This window comes from Megascapheus bottae, unplaced genomic scaffold (assembly GCF_031878675.1).
Source record: "Megascapheus bottae isolate mThoBot1 unplaced genomic scaffold, mThoBot2.hap1 HAP1_SCAFFOLD_58, whole genome shotgun sequence".
Classification (NCBI taxonomy): Eukaryota; Metazoa; Chordata; class Mammalia; order Rodentia; family Geomyidae; genus Megascapheus; species Megascapheus bottae.
Window position 1 is genome coordinate 557,956 of NW_028327477.1, and position 25,510 is coordinate 583,465.

General features: G+C 37.3%; 1 protein-coding gene and 1 long non-coding RNA gene across 3 annotated transcripts; both read right to left on the reverse strand.

The window, feature by feature from the left end:
• Positions 1–1,762: 1,762 nt before the first annotated feature.
• Positions 1,763–13,040, reverse strand: LOC150039784 (serine-rich coiled-coil domain-containing protein 2-like). The gene is made up of 5 exons (XM_090327591.1): positions 12,991–13,040; positions 10,135–10,188; positions 7,860–7,913; positions 2,959–4,414; positions 1,763–2,007 (listed from the first exon to the last, which is right to left on the reverse strand). The coding sequence occupies exons 4-5, from the start codon at positions 4,373–4,375 to the stop codon at positions 1,763–1,765; spliced, it is 1,662 nt and encodes a 553-aa protein (XP_090183717.1). The 5' UTR covers positions 4,376–4,414; positions 7,860–7,913; positions 10,135–10,188; positions 12,991–13,040.
• Positions 13,041–14,269: 1,229 nt separating this feature from the next.
• Positions 14,270–23,703, reverse strand: LOC150039785 (uncharacterized). 2 transcript variants are annotated; one of them, XR_016534246.1, is made up of 4 exons: positions 23,592–23,703; positions 17,226–17,279; positions 15,099–15,152; positions 14,270–14,321 (listed from the first exon to the last, which is right to left on the reverse strand). It is a non-coding gene; the product is annotated as an uncharacterized LOC150039785 (long non-coding RNA). The 2 variants fall into 2 exon arrangements; XR_016534245.1 differs by lacking the exon at positions 23,592–23,703 and adding an exon at positions 19,599–19,651.
• Between the last annotated feature and the right edge of the window lie 1,807 nt (positions 23,704–25,510).

The following is a 25,510-nucleotide window of genomic DNA, read 5'->3' on the forward strand; positions in this document are numbered from 1 at the left end:
AGAGTTCATCCCAACAAACAAGCCAGTCATCACCTGTGACAATCACCTGTGACCCCAGCTAAGGGAGACGCTGTGGTTAGAAGGATTATGAGGTGAAGCCAGACCCAGAAAAAACAAGAACCCCTATCTGAACGATAATGAAAGTAAAAAGGACTAGGGTGTGGCTGAAGAGATAAAGTACCAGCCCAAGAAAGGCCTGAGATCAAACTCCAGAAGCACTCCTATCTCCACTTTTACCCTCTTCCTGAAAATAGCCTGGTAGCAATATTGTTGGGTTTTTTTTCCATGTCTTTATTTCATAGGAGTACAAAAAAAATCATACTGCTTGAAATCTACTTTGAATGCAACATAATCACAAAAACTACTATATGACTTTATGAGGAAATCTCATTTTACATACTAAATAATAAAGGATGAGAGTGGTTTTTGTTGTTGTTTTGTTTGTTGGCCAGTCGTAGGGCTTCAACTCAGGACTTGTGCCATGATTCTGAGCTGCTTTTGCTCAAGGCTAGCATTCTACCAGCTGAACCACATCATCACTTTCAGCTTTTTTTCATTTATGTGGTACTGTAGATGAATTGAACCCAGGATTTCATGCATGCTAGGCATGCCCTCTACCACTAAAACACATTCCCAGCCTGAGTCTTTTTGTTTAATTGTCAGAAGCTCTTGGAGCTTGTTGGGCTCAGTTTGCTTACTCAGCTAACATTCTACCACTTAAGTCAACCTTTCCTTTTTGTGAGTCATTTGAGGTGTAGTTTGTCTAAGCATTCTTAAAACTGCACTCCTCTGGATCTACGCCTCTTAAGTTCAGGAATACAAGCACAAAAGGCATCAATGCCCTGTTAACTAACACATCTGTTACACCTTATTCAAACAGCATATTAACCACATTACTCACAACTGTTTCTTAGAATACCTGTGTATAATAAATGCATGGTAGATTGATAGGAAACTTATAAATAAGACAACAACACAATCTCTTCCTCTCCAACAAAGGGCTTCAAGTGATCAAACTTGCAGAGATCATAATGGACAGGTGCCTCCAATGGCTATCCAGGCCTTTAACAAGGTAAAGAGTAAAGACTAAAGGTAAGACTAAAAGTTAAAACTTACTGTGTTGAAGTAGTACTGTGGCTCAACATGGTCGAGTACTAGCTAGCCTTGAGCTAAAGAGCTTAGGGATAACACCCAGACCCTGAGTTTAAGCTTCACAGTCAACAACAAGGAAGAACAACAACAAAAAAACCTTACTGTGGTCTGTGAATGGTATCCCTAGGTTTCTCAATAATTGCTAGGTAATGTTTTGCCATGGGCACAGTGAGATAGCTGAACCTCTAGCTTCTTTCTATTCACCAACTAACACTCTGCAATATAACTGAAAATGTTTCCAGAAAGGCCCAGGAAATAGATCAGTGGCACAGCCCTTGCCTATCAAGTGCAATGTCCTAGGTTCAATCCCGGTATCAAAAGGAAAAAGACCCAAAAATGTTCCCAGATACTGACGATCTCTACCTACTTGAGAATTTCTGGCCTAGCTAAACTTGCCCAATAAAGTACATCCATAGATACATGTGTATGTGTGTGCATGTATGTATGCATATTCTATAATGAACATGTGTATATGTATTTAAATCAAAGGTTACACTTTCTGTATTTACTATACATTTTATAGGGTCCTAATAAATACATGAGTTATTATTTCCCAAACTAGGAAAGTTATTTCATAAATTAAAAATGTCAATCAATGCCAAAAGCTTCACTACAGTAAGGTAAAGTATTTCAAGAGGGCATAGAAATCCATACGTACTATGCTGTTCATTTCAGAAGATTCATAGCTGCCAACTGGATGCACATTCCCAATGGGTTCCAAACCCTCTTCATCCCACATGTATGTTCCATCAGAACTATCCGATGGGGAGAGTTCAAATGAAGAGCCAGCTCTGTAATCCGCATCCGGGGAAATCAAGTTATTTCCGGAAGTATGCTTTGTATAGCCACTCCTATCTTCAGTTGGTTTAAAAAAGAGAGAAATATTGATTCACAAAATATGATTATTTGTCATTTCTAAAAAATAAGCTATAAGAATTCAATATATTATGGCCAAAGAGATGGCCCCCAAACGCATACATAACTGCAACATCTTCTAAGTCTTAAAGAATGTTTTTTAAAAATAAAGAATAAAATCTTTAAAATATTTCTAGTAAACAAAAAAATTCACTTAGCCATCCTTTACTACTGTAACATTTCTGATATCCTCATATTTCTTTAATATTTTCCAAGATATTATTTTAACCACTGTTCAGGAAATTCCTTTCATAGTTGCCTCCTTATAAGGAAATAAACTTGTTCTCACAGTCCCTTTTATAAGACCTGCAGACAATCAAGGGTTTGTGTGTATTTCCAGGCATGACCACATTCCTGTATCCATTCTTTTCAGTTCTTCTTTTAGGGCATATGAAAATACAAATATACGTTCTCTAGTATCTAATGTCAATATAGCTATCTATATTGGGAAATGATTCATATACGGCTATTTCATTTTCTTCAATTACAGAAATAAAGTTCCTTGGGCAGTATCACTATTAAAATTGCTAAACAAGCAAATTTAGACTGGGCATGACTTCCCTATCTTATGTTTCTTTTGACATAGTTTTATTCTTAAAAAAGACCAATGATTCACCACTCTAGGCAGAGAGATCATTTGGGAAACATTGTCTATATTAAATACGAAGTGGCTTGGATATAATAGCCAAGAAAGACCAAAAAAGACATTTTACTTACTTTGCATTAGATAGGTTAAAAAGAGGACAGGGAACAAAAATCACAAGGAAGATAAATGTTGCCCAACTCCAGATTCAACCCGCTGTATAACACTGAGAGTATCTTAGAAGATAATCCTAAATGATAATTTGGTTATAGGAGAAAAGCAAGGAAATTAAGGATGTTAATATTTACCAGAAACACTTAAATCTATCCATTCATCAGTTTTACCAAAGGTTTTTTCATTTTCTTTGGGGGAATCAAATACATCCTTTGAAGGTCCATTTTCATGTTTTTCTTCTTTGAGAGACATTTCCTCTGGTGTTATTCTAGTTCTGTTGGAGTCTTCTATATCAATAAAATCATCACTGAAGTCTTCACTTAAGTCATTCTTATCAGAAGATGATAAAGAAGATAAGGAAATATCATCCACATCATCACTTAGATATCTAATTTTAGTATCATGTTTCATGGTCTGGTCATTATCTGTTCTGTAACTTTCATTTTCAATTACTTCTTGGTCCTTATTGGTAGTGTTGTCCTTAACCAAAACTGTAGCCGCTTCCTCTACACAGGTGTCAGCAGATGTATTTTTATTAGCATCGACGGTGATAGTTCCAGAAAATGGAGGTCGGCTGGATTTCAGTAGAGAGGGGTGAACCATCCTATAACCCAAAGTAGAAGTTACACCTGGCCCATTTGCTAAAGCCAGTTTCTTTCCACCAGGAGCATAAGGCCTATTAAAGCCATACCCCAAATGTTCATTTCCATTAAGTACTTCCAAATGCCGAGAACTTCTTGTTAGCATACTTGACCGTAGAGGCACTCTAATGGGAAGCTGCTGGTTCTGATAAGGCTTTGTAAGATCAACAGCTCTATTGAAGGAATGTGATCTGGTTATAGATGAAGGGGGAAGGAATGAATTCTGAATGGAATGTGAAAAACTCTGTGACCTTACCATTCTTTCACAAGCCATAGACTTAATATTGTCTGGGGACTGTGCTAAGCTTTCTCCAGAACTGCTTCGAGTGGCACAGGAGTTTGCTCGGGGCCTCTGCATGCTACCAGCTGATCGATTTCCATAAAATCCATTCAACTGAGATTTTGGAGCACTGACTGAAGAATATGAAGTCCTTCCTAGTAACGTGCCTTTGGTGAATTTACTCAAGTTAGATGGTCCAGAAAAAGACTTTCGGTTTACCTCCTCTGTAGATGATACAAACATAGTGGATGGCTTTGTTAACTTTGATGTGAATAAAGGAAGACTTTTTAAACCTCCCTTTACCTCATTTTTATCCAACATTCCTTGAGCAGGTGCATGTTTTTCAGTATCAGTGAGTTTATCATGTGAATTTTGAGTACTGTTAGGTTCTTCAGTATTTTGTGTACTAAGTTGGTATTTATTTGCTTTCCTCCAATTAAAGGAATGAGATAATGAACAATCAGAGCCATTATTTTTTATATAACTTTTGATGTTACTACCCTTGGACGTTCCTAATAGAGTAACAGCTGTCCCACTGGACATCGGCTTCAGTGTACTTCTTACAGATTTTGCACCATATTTCGGCAACTTGGAACCCAAAAATGTCTTGATTTGTGTCTTCTCTTCCATGAGCTATAAGGTACATTTGTTCTCAAATTGTGACAGAATCTGAAGAGAAAAAAAAAGAAAGTAAGATATCCAAAGTAAGATTAATAATGCTTGCCTATATAAATGTACATATGTAATAACACAAAGAAAAATTCAAAATTATTAATGGTTCTTGTAGTCATCTTAAAAAAGACCAAATATACTAATTAAAGCAACAACTTCATGACATTTTTCTAAATACCTTATTAAAAATTTGGGCCATATATAACAGAAATGCCCACAGGTAATAAAAGTGGACAATCAAATGTGACTAGATTTCAAGAAGTTTCTACAGTATATCATCCAATTTCCTATTAAAACAGTTTCATTTATTACAATAAAAAATATATGAAAAAAGTTTCACTTTTGATTATAAACTCTTCTTTTGAAAAATCAGAACATAATGGAATTCATTGCCTTAGGTATTTAAAAATAGTGTATTATTATCATTGGGGCTGGCTCTATGCTTGAAAACCAATTTATTTATAATCTGTTGTAAATGTTTTATTCTGTTTGCAGTTAGGAAATGCAGAATTCAAAGTGATCTCCTAGCTTGTAAGCAAACTGAGATGTACTATCCCTTTTTATTAAAAATGAGGTAATGTGTCAAGAAACCAACTAGCAAAGTGGGTTTAACCATTACCCCTTCTGTGTTCTATCTAATTCCTTTGGTTGTTAATATGGTGATAACTGAAAGCCAACGTAAATTTTAAATATTAAGATTTCTGATTTATTGAGTTTGAATTATGCCACCATGCTTATGTAAAGGTGAAAGTGGCACTATGGTGAAACTTAACAAGAATCAGTTTCTTAGTTGTAACAATTTTAATTCTCCTTTTTTGTGACTTCTTTCCCTATAGTCTTGAAATAGCAAAAGGTTACTACATCTCTCATTACTGTAGTGCTGAGGTTATTGAAGTCACACAAATATATCTGTGTGTTTGATTCTTGGAAAGTTATCTGTTAAGTCCTAGAACAAAGGTAACTGTGTTTCATGTTTTGCACACAAATTCAGAATTTGAATAACCATTTGACTTCATAGTGTGATCTCAAAAAAGGAATTTCTCCTTTATTTTTTCTTGCAGTTAATGTAAGAGTACACTAAATCTCTAAGTTTCTGAACTATTAGAAGTACAGATGACCTAGTAAAGATGTAGTAGTGTGTTTTATTCATTTTGCATGTGTTTATTTTTCCTTATGTTCTCAGAAGATGATTTATTTGCTCAGCTCAGTGGTGTTATAACTAAAAATCATCAAAAGAAGCAGTCTCCAGATAACAAGCCAAGTATTACTTATTATTTTTTATTGAGTTGAAATTGTAATTCTAACACTTTTCCACATACAAAACACAAGTGTCATGAAGGGTCTTCATGATTGCATTATAGAAGAATTTAATATGTCATAGTTAGTTAATTGGGCATTCAACTATAATGTTAATTTCCCATGATGGAAAAATTTAAAGATGAGTTTGAAAAAAAATTGAAAGAATTTCACTTATTAGTTTCTGTTACATGTATCTTGCTTAAGTTTCTGTTCATTAATTTACATTCATCCAATTATATAAAGCAAATTTGGAGGAAACAAGAAGTTGTGCAGTATTTCCAACGACAGTTCTCTTTTATTTTTGTGTTTTCTATTTTAAAATGTCTGTTTTATCAGGTCAGTTTAATCGGGTAGATTATCAAAATTCAAGAATGATCTCTTTCCCCATCAAAAAAAAAAGAAAATAAAAAATCAGAACATGTGATTTTGATTGCAAAAAATACACAAGGTCTTACAAAAATTGGAACATATTTTTAAATAATTACTAAAATTATAATAAGGATGAGAAAAATGAAATAGCACCAAAAAAGAAAAACTATTCTGGCACTAAGAGTTGACATTTTAGCTATCTTTATTTTATTTTGTTGTAAAGGTAATGTACAGAGGGGTCACAGTTAATAAGTAAGGTAATGAGTACGTTTCTTTTGTTTTTTCCAGTCCTGGGGCTTGAACTCAGGACCTGGACACTGTCCTTGGGCTTTCTCAAGGCTAGCACTCTACCACTTGAGCCGCAGCACCACTTCTAGCTTTGCCCATATTCATGGTACCAAACAATCAAACCCAGGACTTCCTACATGCTAGGCAAGCACTCTACCACTAGGCCTTACTCCAGGCCCTTGAGTACATTTCTTGTTGAACACAGTTACAACTCTATCCTTTTTCTCTCACTCTCCTACTCCTTTAATTCCCCCTCACCCCAAGTTGTAAAGTTCATTTCTAACCTAGTGTCTTGTGAGTATCACTGTTACACTGGTTCACCCTATGTCCTTGATTCACCACGTTGTCATTCTCCTTTCTTTCCCAAATCAGATAAACATATATACAACACACAGGGTACCAGAATCAAAAAGTGTTAAGCAGCTACCTCAAAAGAACTTCCATCCAGTAATACAAGCAAACACTAAACTTAGTGTCAAAATGAAACAAAAAAAGTTAATAAAGTTGATTGGCCCATGAATCATTAACCTCAATATCTCAAATCAATTTTAAACATAACATAAAACTACCATACACATATTCACATATGAACATAGAACTGGAAACTAGCTTCTCCTCTTCAAGTAACCACTCAATAAATACATCCTATGATAAAATTATTTTAAAATTATAAAGAAATATTTAAAAATGTGTCTAAATTTTTAGAAAAACATAATACAGTCACTGCTTCCACTAACTATGTAATTCTGTAAAAATCCAAATGAGTAAAATACAAACAAAAATGCAAGCCTTTGTATCACTAATATTTTTATGTAATTATGACATCTTTAATTTGTCAAAAAAAAGAAACTTGTGCATCCACCAGTCCTGAGGCCTGGATGCTATGAACTTTTTTATGATAGTGCTCTTCCACTTGAGCCACAGCTCCAGTCCCAGTTTTTCTTTGTTTTGTTTTGTTTGGTAGTTATTTGGAGATAACAATTTCCTGCCCAGAGCTAGCTTTGAATTGTGATCCTCAGAACTCAGCCCCTTAAGAGACCCCCAACACATACTTGGCTGTATTCTTAACTGCTTCTCACCAAAGGACAAGGAACAACAGCCTAGAAGCTGGACTCTCATCATAACTGTCAGTGGGCCTGTCCAAGTATCAGATTTCTGGAGAATGAAAGAGGCCCACCAGCTCTTTCACCTCAGAAACACGGAGACCACCTCAATGTGCCTGACTGTGATTCTTACCTCCATTGGCTCAGTAAAAGTTGCATGTAGGCAATAAGTAAATAAGGTAGAGAATAGGTAAAGAAAGATACGGTTGCTATGTTTGAATTCACAGTAGACCATGACCAAGTATCTGCTGCCAGATGCTATCATTTTCTATTTAGTTTCAGTACAGGAGGAGGAATAATGAAGACAACGATCAGCTGTCATATAGACTGTGTACTAAACTCACACTAAAAATGAATTTACATTCAGATGACAGATAACTCACCAAATGTTAATGCTCGATTCACAAACCGCAATGGCAGTTAATGTTGTGTCATCCCTAAAAAGTGAAGTAAAAAAAAAAAAGACACAGAAAATTGAGTTGGAAACTGTAGAGGAAATCAAACCTTTTCTACAAGGCTGGGTACTAAAACCATAACTGCGTTCATCCTAGGAACAGGTTTTGCCACTTGAGCTACAGCTCTATCTCCAGCTCCTCTGTTCCCTCTAGCTCTTTGCTCTGGTACTCCGGTGTGAACTAACAGACCAGAACCAAATGAAAATCAGTATTTTCCTTTTACCACAGAAATACAGTTGAATCTGTTCAGGAAATTAAATATGGACCGGTTTCATGCAAGGTAGAGAATTTTTCCCAGTACTCCTACCACAGTACCTCTTGACATCTTGTATGAATTTCAATACAATACTCTTCAAGGGAACTCAACCTGAGATCATAGCTAATATTCTGCTTCCTCTGTTCCTTCTATTCCCTCATTACCTTCAGTAATCCTAGATGTCTTTACTGACTTACTCTCAGATTGGACCAAGGGGAGGCAGGCCAGAAACAGAGAACACTTCATTGTTCACCAGGACATTGAGATTTCCCTCTCCTTACAGGAGCCTCAATTCTTTACCCAATTTGTGAAAACACAAAATGGCACAGAAAAATTTCACTTCCTTGACCTTCCAAGGGGTTCCCACAAACATGGTACTTAGTCTCTGTACAGCTTTCTACACAAGTCTGTCTACATTTGAGTATCTGACAACAAATGGCTCTCATCTGTCAATCTGTGTGTATTCTGCTCCTCATTATCAACATAAACCATTAATTTATGCACAGTCAAATACTATGGAAGTTCCTAAAGAGACTTTTCTTCTCAAATTGCTATAATACCCAGAAAACGAACTCTACATATACTATATATGTAAAGGGGTATTTCCTAGAAATGAGGCCTCTCTCTCCAATGAAATGACTACCTGTGCTAAATAAAAACTTACGCAAGATTCACAAGGAGTTCTTTTCCTATGACCCTAAAGCACTGTTTACACTATTTTCGTGAGTTTCCTGATGTTCCGTTTCCCTTGCTGTGAAGGAAATTGAGCTGATCATTCATCTACATTTCTGCTTCCTCTCTCCCCTCCTTGCTTCCTCTGTCTGTCCAGCCTCTCTGATTCATAATAGGATTGGTACTTCATGAGTTATTCACCTTAAACTACAAAATACATGTGGAAACCAACACACAGACATGCTTTGGCAATTGAGTAATATTTGCCTTTCACATAAAATTCCAACCCTTACTTGATGGTAAAAGACTTTTCATTCACTAAATAAATCACAAATGCTATGAGGGAGCTGTCTTCAGCTGTCACGTCTCCCATGAACATCTGAAAACCTAGGTAAGTCATTCTATTTTAGACAGCCTCCTTCTCACAGCAATAAAATGAGACACATCAAGGATGAACATGGGCATGAACAGATTCGCTGGTCTTTTCATCATCATCATCATCTCTTGAGATAGACATCCAGCACATAATTAGGCAAATTTTTGATTGGGGCCAAAAACGCACCTTATCAGTAAAGCATTTTAGAAAAATACATAACAAATTAAAAAGACCCTAATGATCAGCCTTTACTCATTCATTGAGAGAGACAGAGACAGAGAGAGAGAGAGAGAGAGAGAGAGAGAGAGAGAGAGAGAGAGAGAGAGAGAGAGAGAGAGAGAGAGAGAGGGAGGGAGGGAGGGAGAGAGAGAGAGAGACAGACAGACAGACAGACAGACAGACATACAGACAGACAGAGACAGAGAGACAGAGAGAGACAGTGTGTGAGAAAGAGAGAGAGAGAGAGAGAGACAAACAGACACACACACAGACAGACACACAGACAGACACACAGACAGACACACAGACAGACCACCACCTTTAACTTGTCTTATCCTCTAACTAGAAACAACGGAGTCACCAGAACGTTTAACCTGCTGAATCTTACAACAAAACACTAAATTTCTTTTGGCCACCACACTAAATTAGGAACAAGAAGAATTCTTGATATTTCTTCTTGAAAACACCTAAGATTTTAGAAAGTGATCTAGAGATATTACAGCCCAAGAATCTTAGAAAAATAACAAAGGCCCTGCAGTGTCATCAATACCTAAAATAAAGTTCTGTAATCCTAATCACTTTCATTTCAATGACTATCCTTTCATGTGTGACTGTACTTATATATATTTAATTATGCATAGATGCACATAGATGAGAGTATATGTATATTTAGACCTTACCCTTCATTGTTCTTTGTTTCGTCAAGTTTGGTTGTGGTATAAGTTGAGGTGTCCCTATAGAATGAAACCAAATGTCATAGTCAGCCTCTCTAATGGTTTTTGTAGACTTGATTACAAATCCCTTCTTTCTTTCTTTAATAACCCATTAGCCATTCACAGTGTTTGGTTCGATTTCTATCTATTTCAATATTTTCTGCAGTTTATCTTGCTATTTCCAGTTGAATCCCACCATAGTATGATAGGAAAGAGTACATTGACTTTTCTTATATGCAATTGTTAAGATTTCTGCGAAGAAATCTCTTTGAATAATTACTGTAGAGGAGTATTAGAGAAAGGGAAAGGGAAAAAGAATAATGCTGCCTCTAGGCTCTAAATATTATTTCCTTTGGAGAAAGCTTGTGGGTTGCTGGGATGATACATATTCTGGGACTGTTGTGTGGAATATTCTGCAGATATGTGCTGCCTTTGGTTCTTGGCCTTCAGTTGAATCTGGTTTCTTGCGGATTCTTTGGAAAGGATCCAACATGGTTGGAATCCATCTACTCATTTATGTTTAGCACTGTCTGTTGCGCCAAATTGGGTGCATTGAGTCTTAGTAGGATTTTGTTGTTAATAATTGCAGTGCCTTTAGCCAAATGAAATGACTTTCATGTTGTAATACTTTCAAGTTTTCTTTGCCAGATAGGAATACATTTATATTTGCTTCCTTTTGGGTGCCATTCTTGGAATATCTCTTTCCATCCATTCACAACAAGCCTGTGACTTTCTCTGCTAGGGAGGTGGACTTCCTTCTTTCTCTTTCTTACTGTGTTTATGTGCAGGTACTATTGGGCTTCCTCTTAGGGCCTGGGTGCTCTCCCTTAGCTTTCTCTATTAAGACGGGTACTCTACCATTGAGCCATACTTCTGGCTTTCAGGAAGTTAACTGGATAAGAATCTCATAGAGTTTCCTACCGATATTACTATTTAGACCTCCACCTCTTTGTTCCAGAAAGGATTCTATCCTTTGGTTGACTGCATTTGTAACATCTTGTGAAGTGCAGCCGACATACTGACTAGAAAAAATTCTCTTCATGACCTGTTCCTCTAGCTGAAGAATATATATTCTATCAGAAGATCATATGCTAATAATCAGATCTCAAGAAGCTGAAAAAATGAAATCAAAAGTATATCTGATATTTTTTCATTCAAGGGGCTTGAACTCTGAGCCTGGGCATTGTCCCTGAGCTCTTCAGCTCAGAGCTACCACTCTACTTCTTGAGCCCAAGCACCGCTTCTGTTTTTTTCTGGTACTTAATGGGAGATAGGAGTCTCAAGGTCTTTAGTGCCAGGGCTGACTCTGAACCACGATCCACAGTTCTCAGCCTCCTCAGTAGCTAGGATTATAGGCTCTATGTGTCTTTTATTTTTATAAAGACAGAGCTACAAATATCCCAAAGACTTTAGGGTTTATAATAAGACATGAAAGTAAATTGATAAGTACTTGATCAATCAGAGGTGTGATAAACCAAGAAAGAAAGTAAAAATTACTTCAAGCAAATAGAAAAATAAATGATTCTATTGCAAAACACACTAATTTTCATGTGGTAGCTCAAGTTGATGTTCTAGATGTGTAAGACAGAAGAGTAGTCAATGGTGGGGATTTGGTAGTGTGTGTCCAAGGATTGTGAAATGCCCTTTAGATTGTGCTGGTGTTTTTGCAGGATCTCAATCACAATGGGGACATGAAACATATCTTAATATATTTCTGTTTTGTTTGAATAAAATTAGAAAGATTCCCAGGCATACAATATCGAGATGAGGTAGAAACTTAGTTGATGTCATTTTCTAGCGCTGGAAAATTTTCCCTGAACATCAGAAATCTGTCTCCACATTTCTCTACTTATTAGGAATGTTCAGTATCCTCACATGCAAAGAAACTGAAGTGAGGCTTTTTGCAGAAATTAAACTTTTACATCTGCAAAAGATGATTTTTATCCAAGGTTTTATAACACTAGAAACAAATAAATCTACCTAACCTGGTGGATAACAGCCTCATCTTCTTGCACCCAACTCAATTCAAAGGGACTCAAGAGTTATATCTAATTTCCGCATGCCACTTGCCTTCCACTCCCAGCTCTATTTCCTGCCCCTCAGTTAGGGACAAGGAAGAGCAGTCTAAAAGCAGGACTCCCATTCAGTGTGAATGTGCTTCTTCCTCTTGTGCCCTTCAGACACCTGGGACTACCTTTAGGTTTCAGAAAGGGATTGCCAGGTCCCTGGGCTTCCAGTGAGTAGCTCATAGGCTCTGTGATAATCCCAGGATTCTGGGTGCTAGTTCTTGACTTCACAGCACTCCATGAGCCACTGTCTTATGATCTGCTCTATCATTTCTCCTTAGTTTCAAAACATATCATGATTCCATGCGATATGGATAGGTAGTCCTGTGTACTGTGAAAATTCATCATTGTTCAAAATGGTTTATCATTTAGATGATCAAAAACTCAACTCACACTAAATGAAAGGAACTCTAGGATATGGAAACAAGAGCTTTATCTTGTGTGATTGCTGTTCTTAATGTACTATGTTATTTCTCTTCTCTTTTTTACCCCTTATGCTTAATCTCATATTGTTACTGTATCTGGCTTTGTAACCTGGCATACAGTATATACGTTTATTTCCTTGTTTGAAATAGAAAAAGGAAGTAGAAAAAACAAGATGATTGGGAGGGGGAAGGCACATCGGCACAATAACATGAGAAGGGGTATCATTGTGTGAGAAGTAATGCATCTACTATCTGGCAGATGTAACTGTAACCCCTCTATGCATTACCCCAACAATCAAAAATAAAATAAAATTTAAAATTAGTCAACTCACCCCCTCTTGATGTCTTCATCTGAATGAACAACAACTTTGGTTAAGCTGCTGTCCTCCCTGTGGATATATTGAAACATACAGAAATTAAGTGGGGCAATGTAGGAAGAAGTGATGCATTTTTCTGACACTTCTTGGTTAGAAAACTATGGCCTTGTGTGTGCTACACAGGTCGTCTGTCAAATGTACTTTGTCTCTAGCTCTTCTGTCTCTGCCAAACCTTCATCCAGTACTGAAGTCTCAACTCAGAGCCCTGTCGTTGCTACACCTTTAGTCATGGCCTGGTGAGCCTTCATGCCTAGGCTTGCCTGTTTAATGACACTTTCACTTAGTCTTTCACCAGAACTCGAGATGGATGTGCAAGCCTTTTGTTCACAGATGTGATTCTGTTTTCCAGGGGTGTGGTGGATGTGGGGGGAAGACCACCAGAGGATGGCAAGATGAAGCCATCCAGGGTAGAAATTCCTTTCTGTGGTAGGCCATCTCCAATGAATCAGAAAAATGGTGTGCTGCACATGTGTATGAAGAAGCAGAGCCTCAGTGATAAGTAAGAAAGGAAAACATTCCTGGAGCCCTGACTTGAAGGGATATCAGAGTACCGTCCTTCAGCCACATACGTATGGACTCTCTCTCTCTAACTCTCTGTCTCGTAGCTCTTTCATTGAAAATGTACATTTATTCATGAACCATGTATTCACAGATGTGAGTAGTAAGGACCTTGTCATAATGTCACCGAGTCATCTGATTATCCAATATAAATGGTACCCAGACAATGTTTATAGTTACACAAAACTTAGAACCACAGTTTTTAAAAGTTGGCATTAAGTGCACAATGAAAGGTATATGTAAAAATTAAGTTCCAGACCTAGGGAAAGGGAATACCCATCAAAGAATCAGACATAGCCAAAAAACTACAGAAAAGATCAAACAAAGTTGTATAGCCACTTTGAACTGACACTTGTATTTCTTCACCTGTGAAGAAATTGTTATGGCAGGAAATAAATACATAGAATTGTATGTCATTGCCGTCAGAAAAAAGGAACATAACCAATTGTAGGTTCTCATTCACTGGCAATGTGCAGGGTTTGGGGGGTTTTCCTGCACTGCTCCCTAAAATAGCAAAACACTTTGTGCACCTCCTTTCTCATTTACTCATCAAAATGAAAAGGAGTAATATGACAGACAGAAGGTACACTGAAAGTATTTGGAAACTACCCAGAAATGATCAGTCTGTTTCATAACATATATATTTATGTACGTTTTTCTATTGATAGATATCTGACCTTTGCTTGAAGTCTTCTGTCCCAAATTCTGTTGAATCATTTTTATCCAAGCTAGAGAATTAAATTATATACAGTCAAATACCATGTACATTCTTAGTCTTACTCAAGGTAGCAAGTTACCCAAACACTAGTGAATTTGTAGAATTTAAATTTTTCCATACTTAGCTAAATAAACAGACGAATTCTACTATTACCCAGAAAGGAAATTAATTTCTGTGGAAACTTACATTTTTATCTCTTCAAAAGAAAGCTTTAGTGCACAAGTAAAGAAATTTCCTTTCTTAGTAAACCTAACACAATGTTTATTGGTATCATGTATTTTCATTGTACATACAACTCACTACAGAGGAACTCAATCCTTTATGCAATCTGATTTTCAACTTTCCAAGTCTGCTCTACCCCCTCCGTACTTACATTAACTTGTTGTTTTCTTAACTGCTTCTCACCAAAAGAGAGTCCAAAAGCTGGACTGTCATCAGAACTGAGAGTCCAAATATCACATTTGTGAAGTATGAAAGAGGCCCACCGGCTCTTTTCACCTCAGAAACACTGAGACTAGCTCATTGCTCCTGATTGGGATTCTTACCTCCATTGGCTCAGTGCAAGTGGCATGAAGGCCCTGATAATAGGTAAATAAAGATATGCTTGCTACTTTTCACTTCATAGCAGACCATGACCAAGTATGTGCTAACTGACTCTATCATTTTCTTTTAGTTTCAATACAAACAAAATGATTACAGGAGGACACTAAGAAGCTGTCATATAGATTGTGTAATAAATTCACAGTACAAATGAATTTATACTCAGATGAGAGATAATACAACTTACCAAATGTTAATGGTTGGGTCACAAACTGCAATTGCAGTTAACGTTGTTTCATCTCTAAAAAATAAAGTAAGACACAAACAATTGATTTGGAACATAGAGAGGAAATCAAACTTTTCTACAAGGCTGGATACTAAAACCATGACTCTGTTCATGTAGGATCATGTTTGCCATTTGAGCTACAGCTCCATCTCCAGCTCCTCTGTCCCCTCTAGCACTTTGCTCTGGTACTCCGGTGTGAACTAACAGACCAGAACCAAATGAAAAGCAGTATTTTCATTTTACCCAGAAATACAGTTGAATCTGTTCAGGAAATTAAATATGGAACAGTTTCATGCAAAATAGAAGAATTTTTCCCAGTACCCCTACCACAGTACCTCTTGACATCTTGTATGAATTTCAATAAAATACTCTTCAAGGGAACTCAACCTGAGGTCATAGCTAATATTCTGCTTCCTCTGTTCCTTCTATTCCCTCCTTACTTTCAGTAATCCTAGATGTCTTTACTGACTTACTCTCAGATTGGACCAATGGGTGGCAGGCCAGAAGCAGAGAACTCTTCACTGCTCAGCAGGACAAGGAGAACTCCCTCTCCATACTGGAGTCTCAATCCTTCACTCAATTTGCAAAAAAAGACGGAATGGCACAGACAAAATTACACTTCCCTTCTAAATTGTTCCCACAAATACGGTGCTTGTTCTCTGTACAGCTTTGTACACTACTCTGTTTATACTTGGGTATCTGACCACATATGGCTGTCCTCTGTCAATCTATGTATGTTCTGCTCCTCATTATCAACATGAACCATTAAATTATGCACAGTCAAATACTATGGAAGTTTCTAAAGAGACCTTTTTCTTCCCAAATTGCAATAATACCCGGAAAACAAACTCTACATATACTATATATGGAAGGGGGTATTTCCTGTGCTTTCCTAGAAATGAGGCCTCTCTCTCCAATGAAATGATTACCTGTGCTAAATAAAAACTTATGCAAGATTCACAAGGAGTTCTTTTCCTATGACCCTAAAGCACTGTTTACACTGTTTTCGTGGGTTTCCTGATGTTCCGTTTCCCTTGCTATGAAGGAAATTGAGCTGATCAACCATCTACATTTCTGGTTCCTCTCTCCCCTCCTTGCTGGCACTACTGTCCTCTGTCTCTCCAGCCTCTCTAATTCATAAAAGGATTTCTAGTTCATGACTTATTCACCTTAACCTACAGAATATATGTGGAAACAAAAACACAGACATGCTTTGGCTGTTTAGGAATATTTGATTTTCACATAATATTTCAACCCTAACTTGATGATAAAAAACTTCTCATTCACTAAATAAATCACAAATGGTATGAGGGAGGTGTCTTCAGCTGCCACTTCTCCCATGAACAACTGAAATCCTAGGCAAGTCATTCTATATTAGACAGTCTCCTTCCCACAGCAATGAAATAAGACACATGAGGGATGAACATGGGCATGAACAGATTCGCTAGTCTTTTTATCATCATCATCATCTCTTGAGATAGACATCCAGCACATAATTAGGCAAATTTTTGTTTGGGGCAGAAAACGCACCTTAGCAGTAAGGCATTTTAGGAAAATATACATCAAATTAAAAATCCCCTAATAATCAGCCTTTTCTCTTTCATGGAGACAAAGAGACAATGAGAGATAGGTACAGAGAGGGAGAGGGAGAGGGAGAGGGAGAGAGAGAGAGAGAGAGAGAGAGAGAGAGAGAGAGAGAGAGAGAGAGAGAGAGAGAGCGAGAGCTCGCAACTGTAACTTGTTTTATCCTCTAGTTATCAGAGAGAAGTTTTTAAGTTGCTGAGCCTTACAACAAAACACTAAATTGCCTTTGAACGCCACAATAGATTAGGAACAATAACTCTTGACATTTCTTCTTGGAAACACCTAAGATTTTAGAAAGTTATCTACTGATATTACAGCCCAAAAAATCTTAGAAAAATATCAAAGGCCCTGCAGTGTCATCAATACCTAAAATAAAGTTCAATAATCCTAATCACTTTCTTTTCAGTGACTATCCTTTTATGTATGACTGTACTTACATTCATTTTATTATGCATAGATGCACATAGATGAGAGTATATATATATATATATATTTAGACCTTACCCTTCATTATTGTTTGTTTCGTCAAGTTTGGTTGTGGTATAGGATGAGGTGTCCCTATAGGATGAAACCAAATGTCATAGTCAGACTCTCTAATGGTTATTATAGACTTGAATACATATCCATCCTTTCTTTCTCCAATAATCAATTAACCATTCAAAGCGTTTTGTTCCATTTCTATGTATTTCAATATTTTCTGTCTTTTATCTTTTGTCTATTTCAAATTGAATTCCATCATACTATGATAGCAAACAGTAACATTGTCTTTTCTTATATGTGATTGTTAGGAGTTCCTTTATACTCTGCCAAGAAACCTCTTTGAATATTTACTGTAGAGGAATATTAGAGGAAGGGAAAGGGAAAAAGAGAATAATGCTGCCTCTATGCTCTAAATATTAATTTCCTTTGTAGAAAGCTTGAGGGTTGCTGGGATGATATTTATTCTGAGAATGTTGTGTGGAATATTCTGCAGTTATGTGCTGTCTTTGGCTCTTGGCCTTCAGTTGAATCTGGTTTCTTGCGGATTCTTTGGAAAGGATCTAACATGGTTGGGATCCATCTACTCATTTATGTTCAGCGATGTCTGTTGTGTCAAATTGGGTGCATTGAGGATTAGTTGCCTATTCTTTGTTGTTAATCATTGCAGTGTCTTTAGCAAAATGAAATGACTTTCATGTTGTAATACTTTCAAGTTTTCTTTGCCAGATAGGAGTACATTTACATTTGCTTCCTTTTGGGTGCCATATTGGAATATCTCTTTCCATCCATTCACATCAGGCCTGTGACTGTCTCTGCTAGGGAGGTGGACTTCCTTCTTTCTCTTTCTTACTGTATTTATGTGCAGGTACTATTGGGCTTCCTCTTAGGGCCTGGGTGCTCTCCCTTAGCTTTCTCTGTGAAGAAGGTACTCTACCACTTGAGCCATATTTCTGGCTTTCAGGAAGTTAACTGGATAAGAATTCCAGAGTTTCCCACCGATATTACTAATTAGATCTCCACTGCTTCGTCCAGAAAGGATTGTATCACTTGGTTGATATTCAAGGGGCTTGAACTCTGAGCCTGGGCATTGTCCCTGAGCTCTTCAGCTCAGAGCTACCACTCTACTTCTTGAGTCCCAGCACCGCTTCGGGGTTTTTTTGGTTGTTAATGGGAGGTAGGAATCTCTAGGTCTTTAGTGCCAGGGCTGTGTCTGATCCATGATACACAGTTCTCAGACTCTTCAGTAGCTAGGATACAGGCTCTATGTATCTTTTATTTTTATAAAGACAGAGCTACAAATATCCCAAAGACTTTAGGGATTTTGATAAGACATGAAAGTAAATTGATAAGTACTTGATCAATCAGAGGTGTGATAAACCAAGAAAGAAAGTAAAAATTACTTCAAGCAAATAGAAAAATAAATGATTCTATTGCAAAACACACTAATTTTCATGTGGTAGCTCAAGTTGATATTCCAGATGTGTAAGACAGAAGTGTAGTCAACAGTGGGGATTTGGTAGTATGTGTCCAAGGATTGTGAAATGCCCTTTAGATTGTGCTAGTGTTTTTGCAGTATCTCAATCACAACAGGGACATGAAACATATCTTTTATATGTTTCTGTTTTTCCAAACAAAGTTAGAAAGATTCCCAGGCACACAATATCGAGATGATATAGAAACTTAGTTAATGTCTTTTCCTTTGTTGGAAAAATTTCCCTGAACATTAGAAATCTGTCCCCACATTTCCCTAGAAAGGAAATTAATTTCTTTGGGAATTTACACTGTTATCTCTTCAAAAGAAAGTTTCTATGCACAAGTAAAGAAATTTTCTTTCTTAAAATTAACAAAATATTTATTGGTATCATGTAGTTTAATTGTACATGCAGCTCACTACAGAGAAACTCAATCCTTTATGCAATCTGATTTTCAGCTGTCTAAGTCTGCTCTACTCCCTTCTTATTTTCACTAACTTGGCTCTTTTCTTAACTGCTTATCAACAAAATACAAGGAACAACAGCTGAGAAATTGGACTCTCATCAGAACTGACAGTGGGCCTGTCTAAGAAACAGATTTCTGGAGAAGGAAAGAGACCCAACAACTCTTTTCACCTCAGAACCACTGAGACAACCTAACTGTTCCTGACTGGGATTCGTATCTCTATTAGCTCAGTGTAAGTTGCACGTAGGCACTGATAATAGGTAAATAAGGATATGATTGCTAATTTCACTTCATGGCAGACCATGACCAAGTATGTACTAATTGACTCTACCAATTTCTACTTAGTTTCAGTACAAAAATAACTATTACATGAGGATACTGATAAGCTGTCACATAGATTGTACACTAAACTCACACTACAAATGAATTTACACTCAGATGACAGATAACACAACTTACCAAATGTTAATTCTTGAGTCACAAACTGCAATTGCAGTTAACGTTGTTTCATCTCTAAAAAATAAAATAAAATAAGACACAGAAAACTCATTTGGGACATACTGCAGAAATCAAACTTTTCTACGAGGCTGGGAACTTAAACCATGTCTGTGTTCATGCTAGGATCATGTTTGCCACTTGAGCTGCAGCCCCATCTCCAGCTCTTTTGTTCCATCTAGCACTGTGCTTGAGTACTCTGGTGTGAACTAAGAGACCAGAACCAAGTGAAAAGCAGTATTTTCATTTTACCACAGAAATGCAGTTGAATCTCTTCAGGAAATTAAATATGGACCGTTTTAATCCAAGGTAGAAGAATTTTTCCCAGTAGCCTAACACTGGACCTAATGCTATCTTGTATGACTTTCAATATGATGTTGTTCAAGGGAACTCAACCCTGAGGTCATACCTAATATTCTGCTTCCTCTGTTCCTTCTATTCCCTCCTTACTTTCAGTAATCTTGGATGTCTTTACTGACTTACTCTCACATTGCACCAATGGGTGGCAGGCCAGAAGCAGAGGACTCTTCACTGCTCACCAGGACAGTGAGAACTCCCTCTCCTTACTGGAGTCTCAGTCCTTCACCCAATTTGCAAAATGATGGAATGGCACAGACAAAATTGCACTTCCCTGACCTTCCAAATGGTTCCCACTAACATGTTCCTTCATCTTGGTACAGCTTTCTACACAAGTCTGACTGTATTTGGGTATCTGACCTCTTATGGCTGTCCTCTGTAGATCTCTGAGTGTTCTGCTCTTCATTACCAACATGAACCATTAAGTTGTTCGCAGTCAAATACTATGGAAATTCCTAAAACTACTTTTTCTCTCCAAACAGCTATAACTAGCTGAATACTAACTCTAAATACTCTTTATATGCTAGGAGTTATTTCCTGTGTTTTCCTAGAAATGAGGCCTCTCTCTTCAATGAAATGTGATACACAAAGATTTATGCAAGGTGTAAAAGGAGTTTTTTTCACATGACCCTAAACCACTTTTTGCAGTGATTTTGTGGGTTTCCTTATGTTCCATATCCCTTGCTATGAAGAAAATGGAGCTGATCAACCATCTACATTTCTGCTTCCTCTCTCCCCTCCTTGCTAGCACTACTGTCCTCTGTCTGTACAGCCTCTCTGATTCATAAAAGGATTTGTAGTTCATGAGTTATTTACCTTAATCTACAGAATATATGTGCAAACAAACACACAGACATGCTTTGGGTATTACCTTTCACATAAAATTCCAACCATCACTTGATGGTAAAAGACTTCTCATCCACTAAAAATATCACAAATGTTATGAGGGAGCTGTCTTCAGCTGTCTGTTTTCCCCAGAACATGTGAAATCCTAGGCAAGTCATTCTATTTTAGCCAGCCTCCTTCCAACAGCAATGAAATGAGACATATCAGGGATGATCATGGGCATGAAAAGATTCTCTGGTCTTTTCATCATCATCTCTTGAGATAGACATCCAGCACATAATTAGGCAAATTTTTGTTTGGGGCTGAAAACACACCTTAACAGTAAGGCATTTCTGGAAAATACACATCAAATTTAAAAACCCCTAGTGTCAAACCTTTTCTCAGTCATTGAGACATAGAGAGAGACAGGGAGAGACACACAGAGACACAGAGAATAGACACAGAGAGAGAAACAGAGACAGTCAGTCAGACAGACAGACAAAACCCCTGTAACTTGCTTTATCCTCTAGCTAGACAAAATGGAGTCACCAGAGAGAAATTTCTTAACCTGCTGAGTCTTACAGCATAACACTGAATTGGTTTTGGCCACTACAATAGATTAGGAACAAGAAGAATTCATGGTATTTCTTCTTGGAAATACCTAAGATTTTAGAAAGGTCTCTACTGATACTAGAGCCCAAGGATCTTAGAAAAATATCAAAGGCTCTGCAGTGTCATCAATACTTAAAATTAAATTCTCTAATCTCTATCACTTTCTTTTCTGTAACTATCCATTCACGTGTGTCTGGACTTACCAACATGCAAATATGCATAGATACACATAGGTGAGAGTGTATGTATATTTAGACCCTACCCTTCATTTTTATTTCTTTCAGGAAGTTCAGTTGTAGTATCAGATGACAGTTCTTCATTTTGGGGCAAAATCTCTTACCTCTCATACATTTCCCACAGAGTTTCCTTCACTGCTTAGGTTTGACAGCAGACTATAGTATTCCTACCTATGTCTCACAGCTGGGATCTCATGCCTATACCATATTGCTCTGCTACTTCTTGTTTAACATGTTGACATCTGTTTGTGTATGCACACATTTCTTGCCTTCATTCTGACATTAGGAATACGCATAGATATGTATATATGTAAATATCATCAGATCATTGAGAGCCTTCAAGGATATTAACTCACATTTCCATCCTAGATCACACATTATGTCCTACAGCCAATTTTCAGGATAGAAGTGTATTGGAATACATAGGCAGGCATGACACATAACTTTAGCATACATGTTCAGTCAAAGAACAATCTACTTTATACAAATGATCAATTTTCACTACTCATAGCAAATTGCTACCTCATAGGATACCATACATAATGATAGATAAAATCAGAATATAGATGAAACTAGGTCATCATTTTGATTATAATAAAAATGATATATTAACATTTACTGATTGTATAACTATCCTTCACTTAACAATAGATTGTTAATATTACCACAGACCCCACAAAAGCATTTATTTCAAGCTGAAATAAATATGTTCTTTGATGATAATCAAGTATTTTAATCATATCTTTACTGACACTAAGTCAACTTACTGCCAGTCATACAGGGTACAATTTTAGGCTAATACACAAAGAAGAAGAGAATCAATCCTTCTCTGGGTTGGCAGCCACCAAATAACAAAGAAGCAATGAAACAAGGATATATGACAGAAATAAATGAGAATGGGAGCAATATGTCTCTTCTGATCAATCAGAAACTTAGGGGAATATGCATTATTGTATCCAATGAAAGTGCCAATGGTAGTAGAGTAAGTTTGAAAACCCCTGCCCCAATGATATGCTGGCTGCTGAATACCCATTTTTAAGAGTGAGGATGGAAAGGAAGAGTGTATGTCTAGAAAAAATCAAATGAAAGTAATAACAAGCAGTTCTTGATATGTAAAAAAAAACCCCAGACTACAGCAATCCCTGGAAAAAGATGTCAAGAAGAGCAGGAAATTATGGCAAATACATCAAATAAACAACCAGGAATAGTTATTGTAAAGATAGAGGTATATAGTGCAGGAAAATGCTTTTCTATAAAACCAACATCATGAGACCTACAAGGAGACATATACTTGAAGAGTATATTACATGCATTCATATCCATTGCTAGAAAAGAAGGATCATTCAGACAAAAATGTCAATCACAAAACATCAAAGTTTACCACATTTCAAATTTGTCTAGAAGACACTTCAAAACATTTCATTTTCTAACTGAAGAATATACATTCTACCAGAAAATCACATGTTAAGCTAATAACCAGGTTAGAAGAAACTGAAACAAAAATTGGATATACCAATGTATCTTATTTTTACAAAGCAATAGAGATACAAAAAGATAGAGGACAAAACAACGCATGAAAGTTAAGTGATAGACACTTGAATGATCGGGGGACTGATAAACCAAGAAAGAAATTTAAAGTGTCTTGAAGCAAATGAAAACAAAGTGATGATATTGAAAAACATACTAACTTTAATGTGACAGCTCAACATGATAGTCAAGAAGTGTGAGGTAGAATAGTAGTCACAGGGTGGGGAGTTTTGGAGGTGGGTACAGAGTCAGTGGTGTATTAGCACAGAAGGAGTCACACCTAATGTTTTACAGAGCCAGTAGGAGCTTGTTGGAAATTTACTGAATGCTTCCCCTTTTTGTCACACTGGTGTGTGATGACAGGGCATTCTGTTTGCCTGCTAGGCAAACACTCGACCACCTGAGTAATGGCCTAAGTCATTTGGTGCTGTAGATGTCTTTCCAGGAAGGTCTTCCTTCTGTCTAGGTCTGGAAGTGGCCTCAGATCATCACCTGGTTATCTGTGCTCCTGGGAGAAGGGAATACAGCTGTGAGCTCCTAGGACAGGCTCACTGCTTGAGATAAGGGTCTCAATAACTTGTTTTCCATGCTGGCTTCTACATAGGATCACCTCCAATTTCCACATACCACACAGTCAGTGTGACAGGCAGACCCTTCCTGATGCATATTTCTTTCATTTTCCTGGCAGCACTGGTGATCCAACACAGAATCTTTCACTTTCTGAACTGCACTGCATCACACATGTCACCGCTCCTTTCATGCTGTTTGTATTTCTTCAAATACAAGGGCTCAGCTCCAGCCTTAGGAATGTGGATACTTATGTGTCCATGTGTCTGTACATACATTCATATAAAATATGTACATAAACTTCTACATATACATTTGTCTAGCACTCTATTATATGGCTTGGATTATAGCTTACCTTTCAGTCACACTGTCATCATCATGGGCTGAACAAAATTCAAATGCAGATGTGCTATAGGAACAAAAAATACATATAGTCAGATATCACATGAATAATTAAACTTCATATTCTGGGTCAAATTATTTTGCAAGTCACAAAACAGTGGACTATACTTCTTCCCTATAACTGAGATATTCTTCTCACACTTGATTTCAAATCAGCACAACATTACAGTTTAAGATTATCAAAGAAATATACTTGGTGATAAAATATTAACAATAAGCGTTCTAAAGTAATTGTGTATCTGGCTCACTGGGTCAGAAAAGAAGACAGGTGCAAGGTCATCTCCAAAGGTAAAGAGAACACATTACTCATTGAGTCACCAAGACACTAGGCCACAACTTCCTAAGGAGAAGGCAGGGTAGTCATCTATCCATGATCTTCATCACATGTAATCAAAACCTCCAGTTTTCCCAAGTAACTGAAGACAGAGGAGAGAAAGTAACCATGGAGTCATTACTTGCTCTGAACGATACTGCAATATCCTCCATTCACAGGTTGGGATAATCTTCAGAGTATGTGGTGCCAAGAATGAACATTGTTACCACATCAATCCAGTCACTTTGAGACTTGGCAACAACCTTTGCATATAAAGAAGAGAGAGTAGTTTGGGAAGGGACATATTTGGTCTGGGACAATTCCATACAAGAAAGCCATATCCATACAACAAAACTTTTATGCTCATTGTTTGCAACTAAGTAAAAGCAGTGCTGTTAGCTTCTAATGGCCCTGTTTTCTCATTCCAAATTTCTTCTTTTCTCACAGCTAAGTTCCAGATTCTCCACTTCTCATAGCAATTTCTTATACCCACCATTAAAAATATCTACATTGTTATAAAACAATACAAAGTGTGGTATGAGGGTAAATGTCTTTTCAGTTTGTTAGAGATTAGGATCAGAACAAGCTGGCAGAGAGGCACAGCTAGACCCAGGGGCATTGTAAACACTAGCTTCACATGATGACAGGGCTGTATATTATAAGGGATACTTACATGACCTTGATCTTTCATACAAATAGTTCTGCTGCTCACTAGCCTCTACGTCTGTTTCTTTCTGCAATATACTGCAGACCTGTGGGGACTTGTAGCTAGTGGTTTAGGAGCCATGCTGCTTGCCACCTGTGCTTCAGCATGTACACTCTCAGTGATGCAAGCAGTCCAGAATCAGAGGGTGCCTGGTCCCTCCCGCCTGGAGTAGGAGATCCCAGATACTCCCAGCGAGTGGGGCCTGTCTCAGGACACCATTGGCTGATGGTCGCATTCAGGGAGGTCCCTATTTGATGACATGACAACCACCGCTTGATCTGTATTTAGCCATCGCGTTTTCTAAAATAAACTTAGATCTGCACTGAGAGTC

Bases quoted from the DNA above. Each gene is read 5' to 3' on its own strand.
- LOC150039784 (XM_090327591.1), bottom strand. From the start codon at position 4,375: ATGGAAGAGAAGACACAAATCAAGACATTTTTGGGTTCCAAGTTGCCG. The intron at 2,008-2,958 runs GTAAATATTAAC...AACCAACTGAAG, and splicing joins GATAGATTTAAGTGTTTCTG to ATAGGAGTGGCTATACAAAG.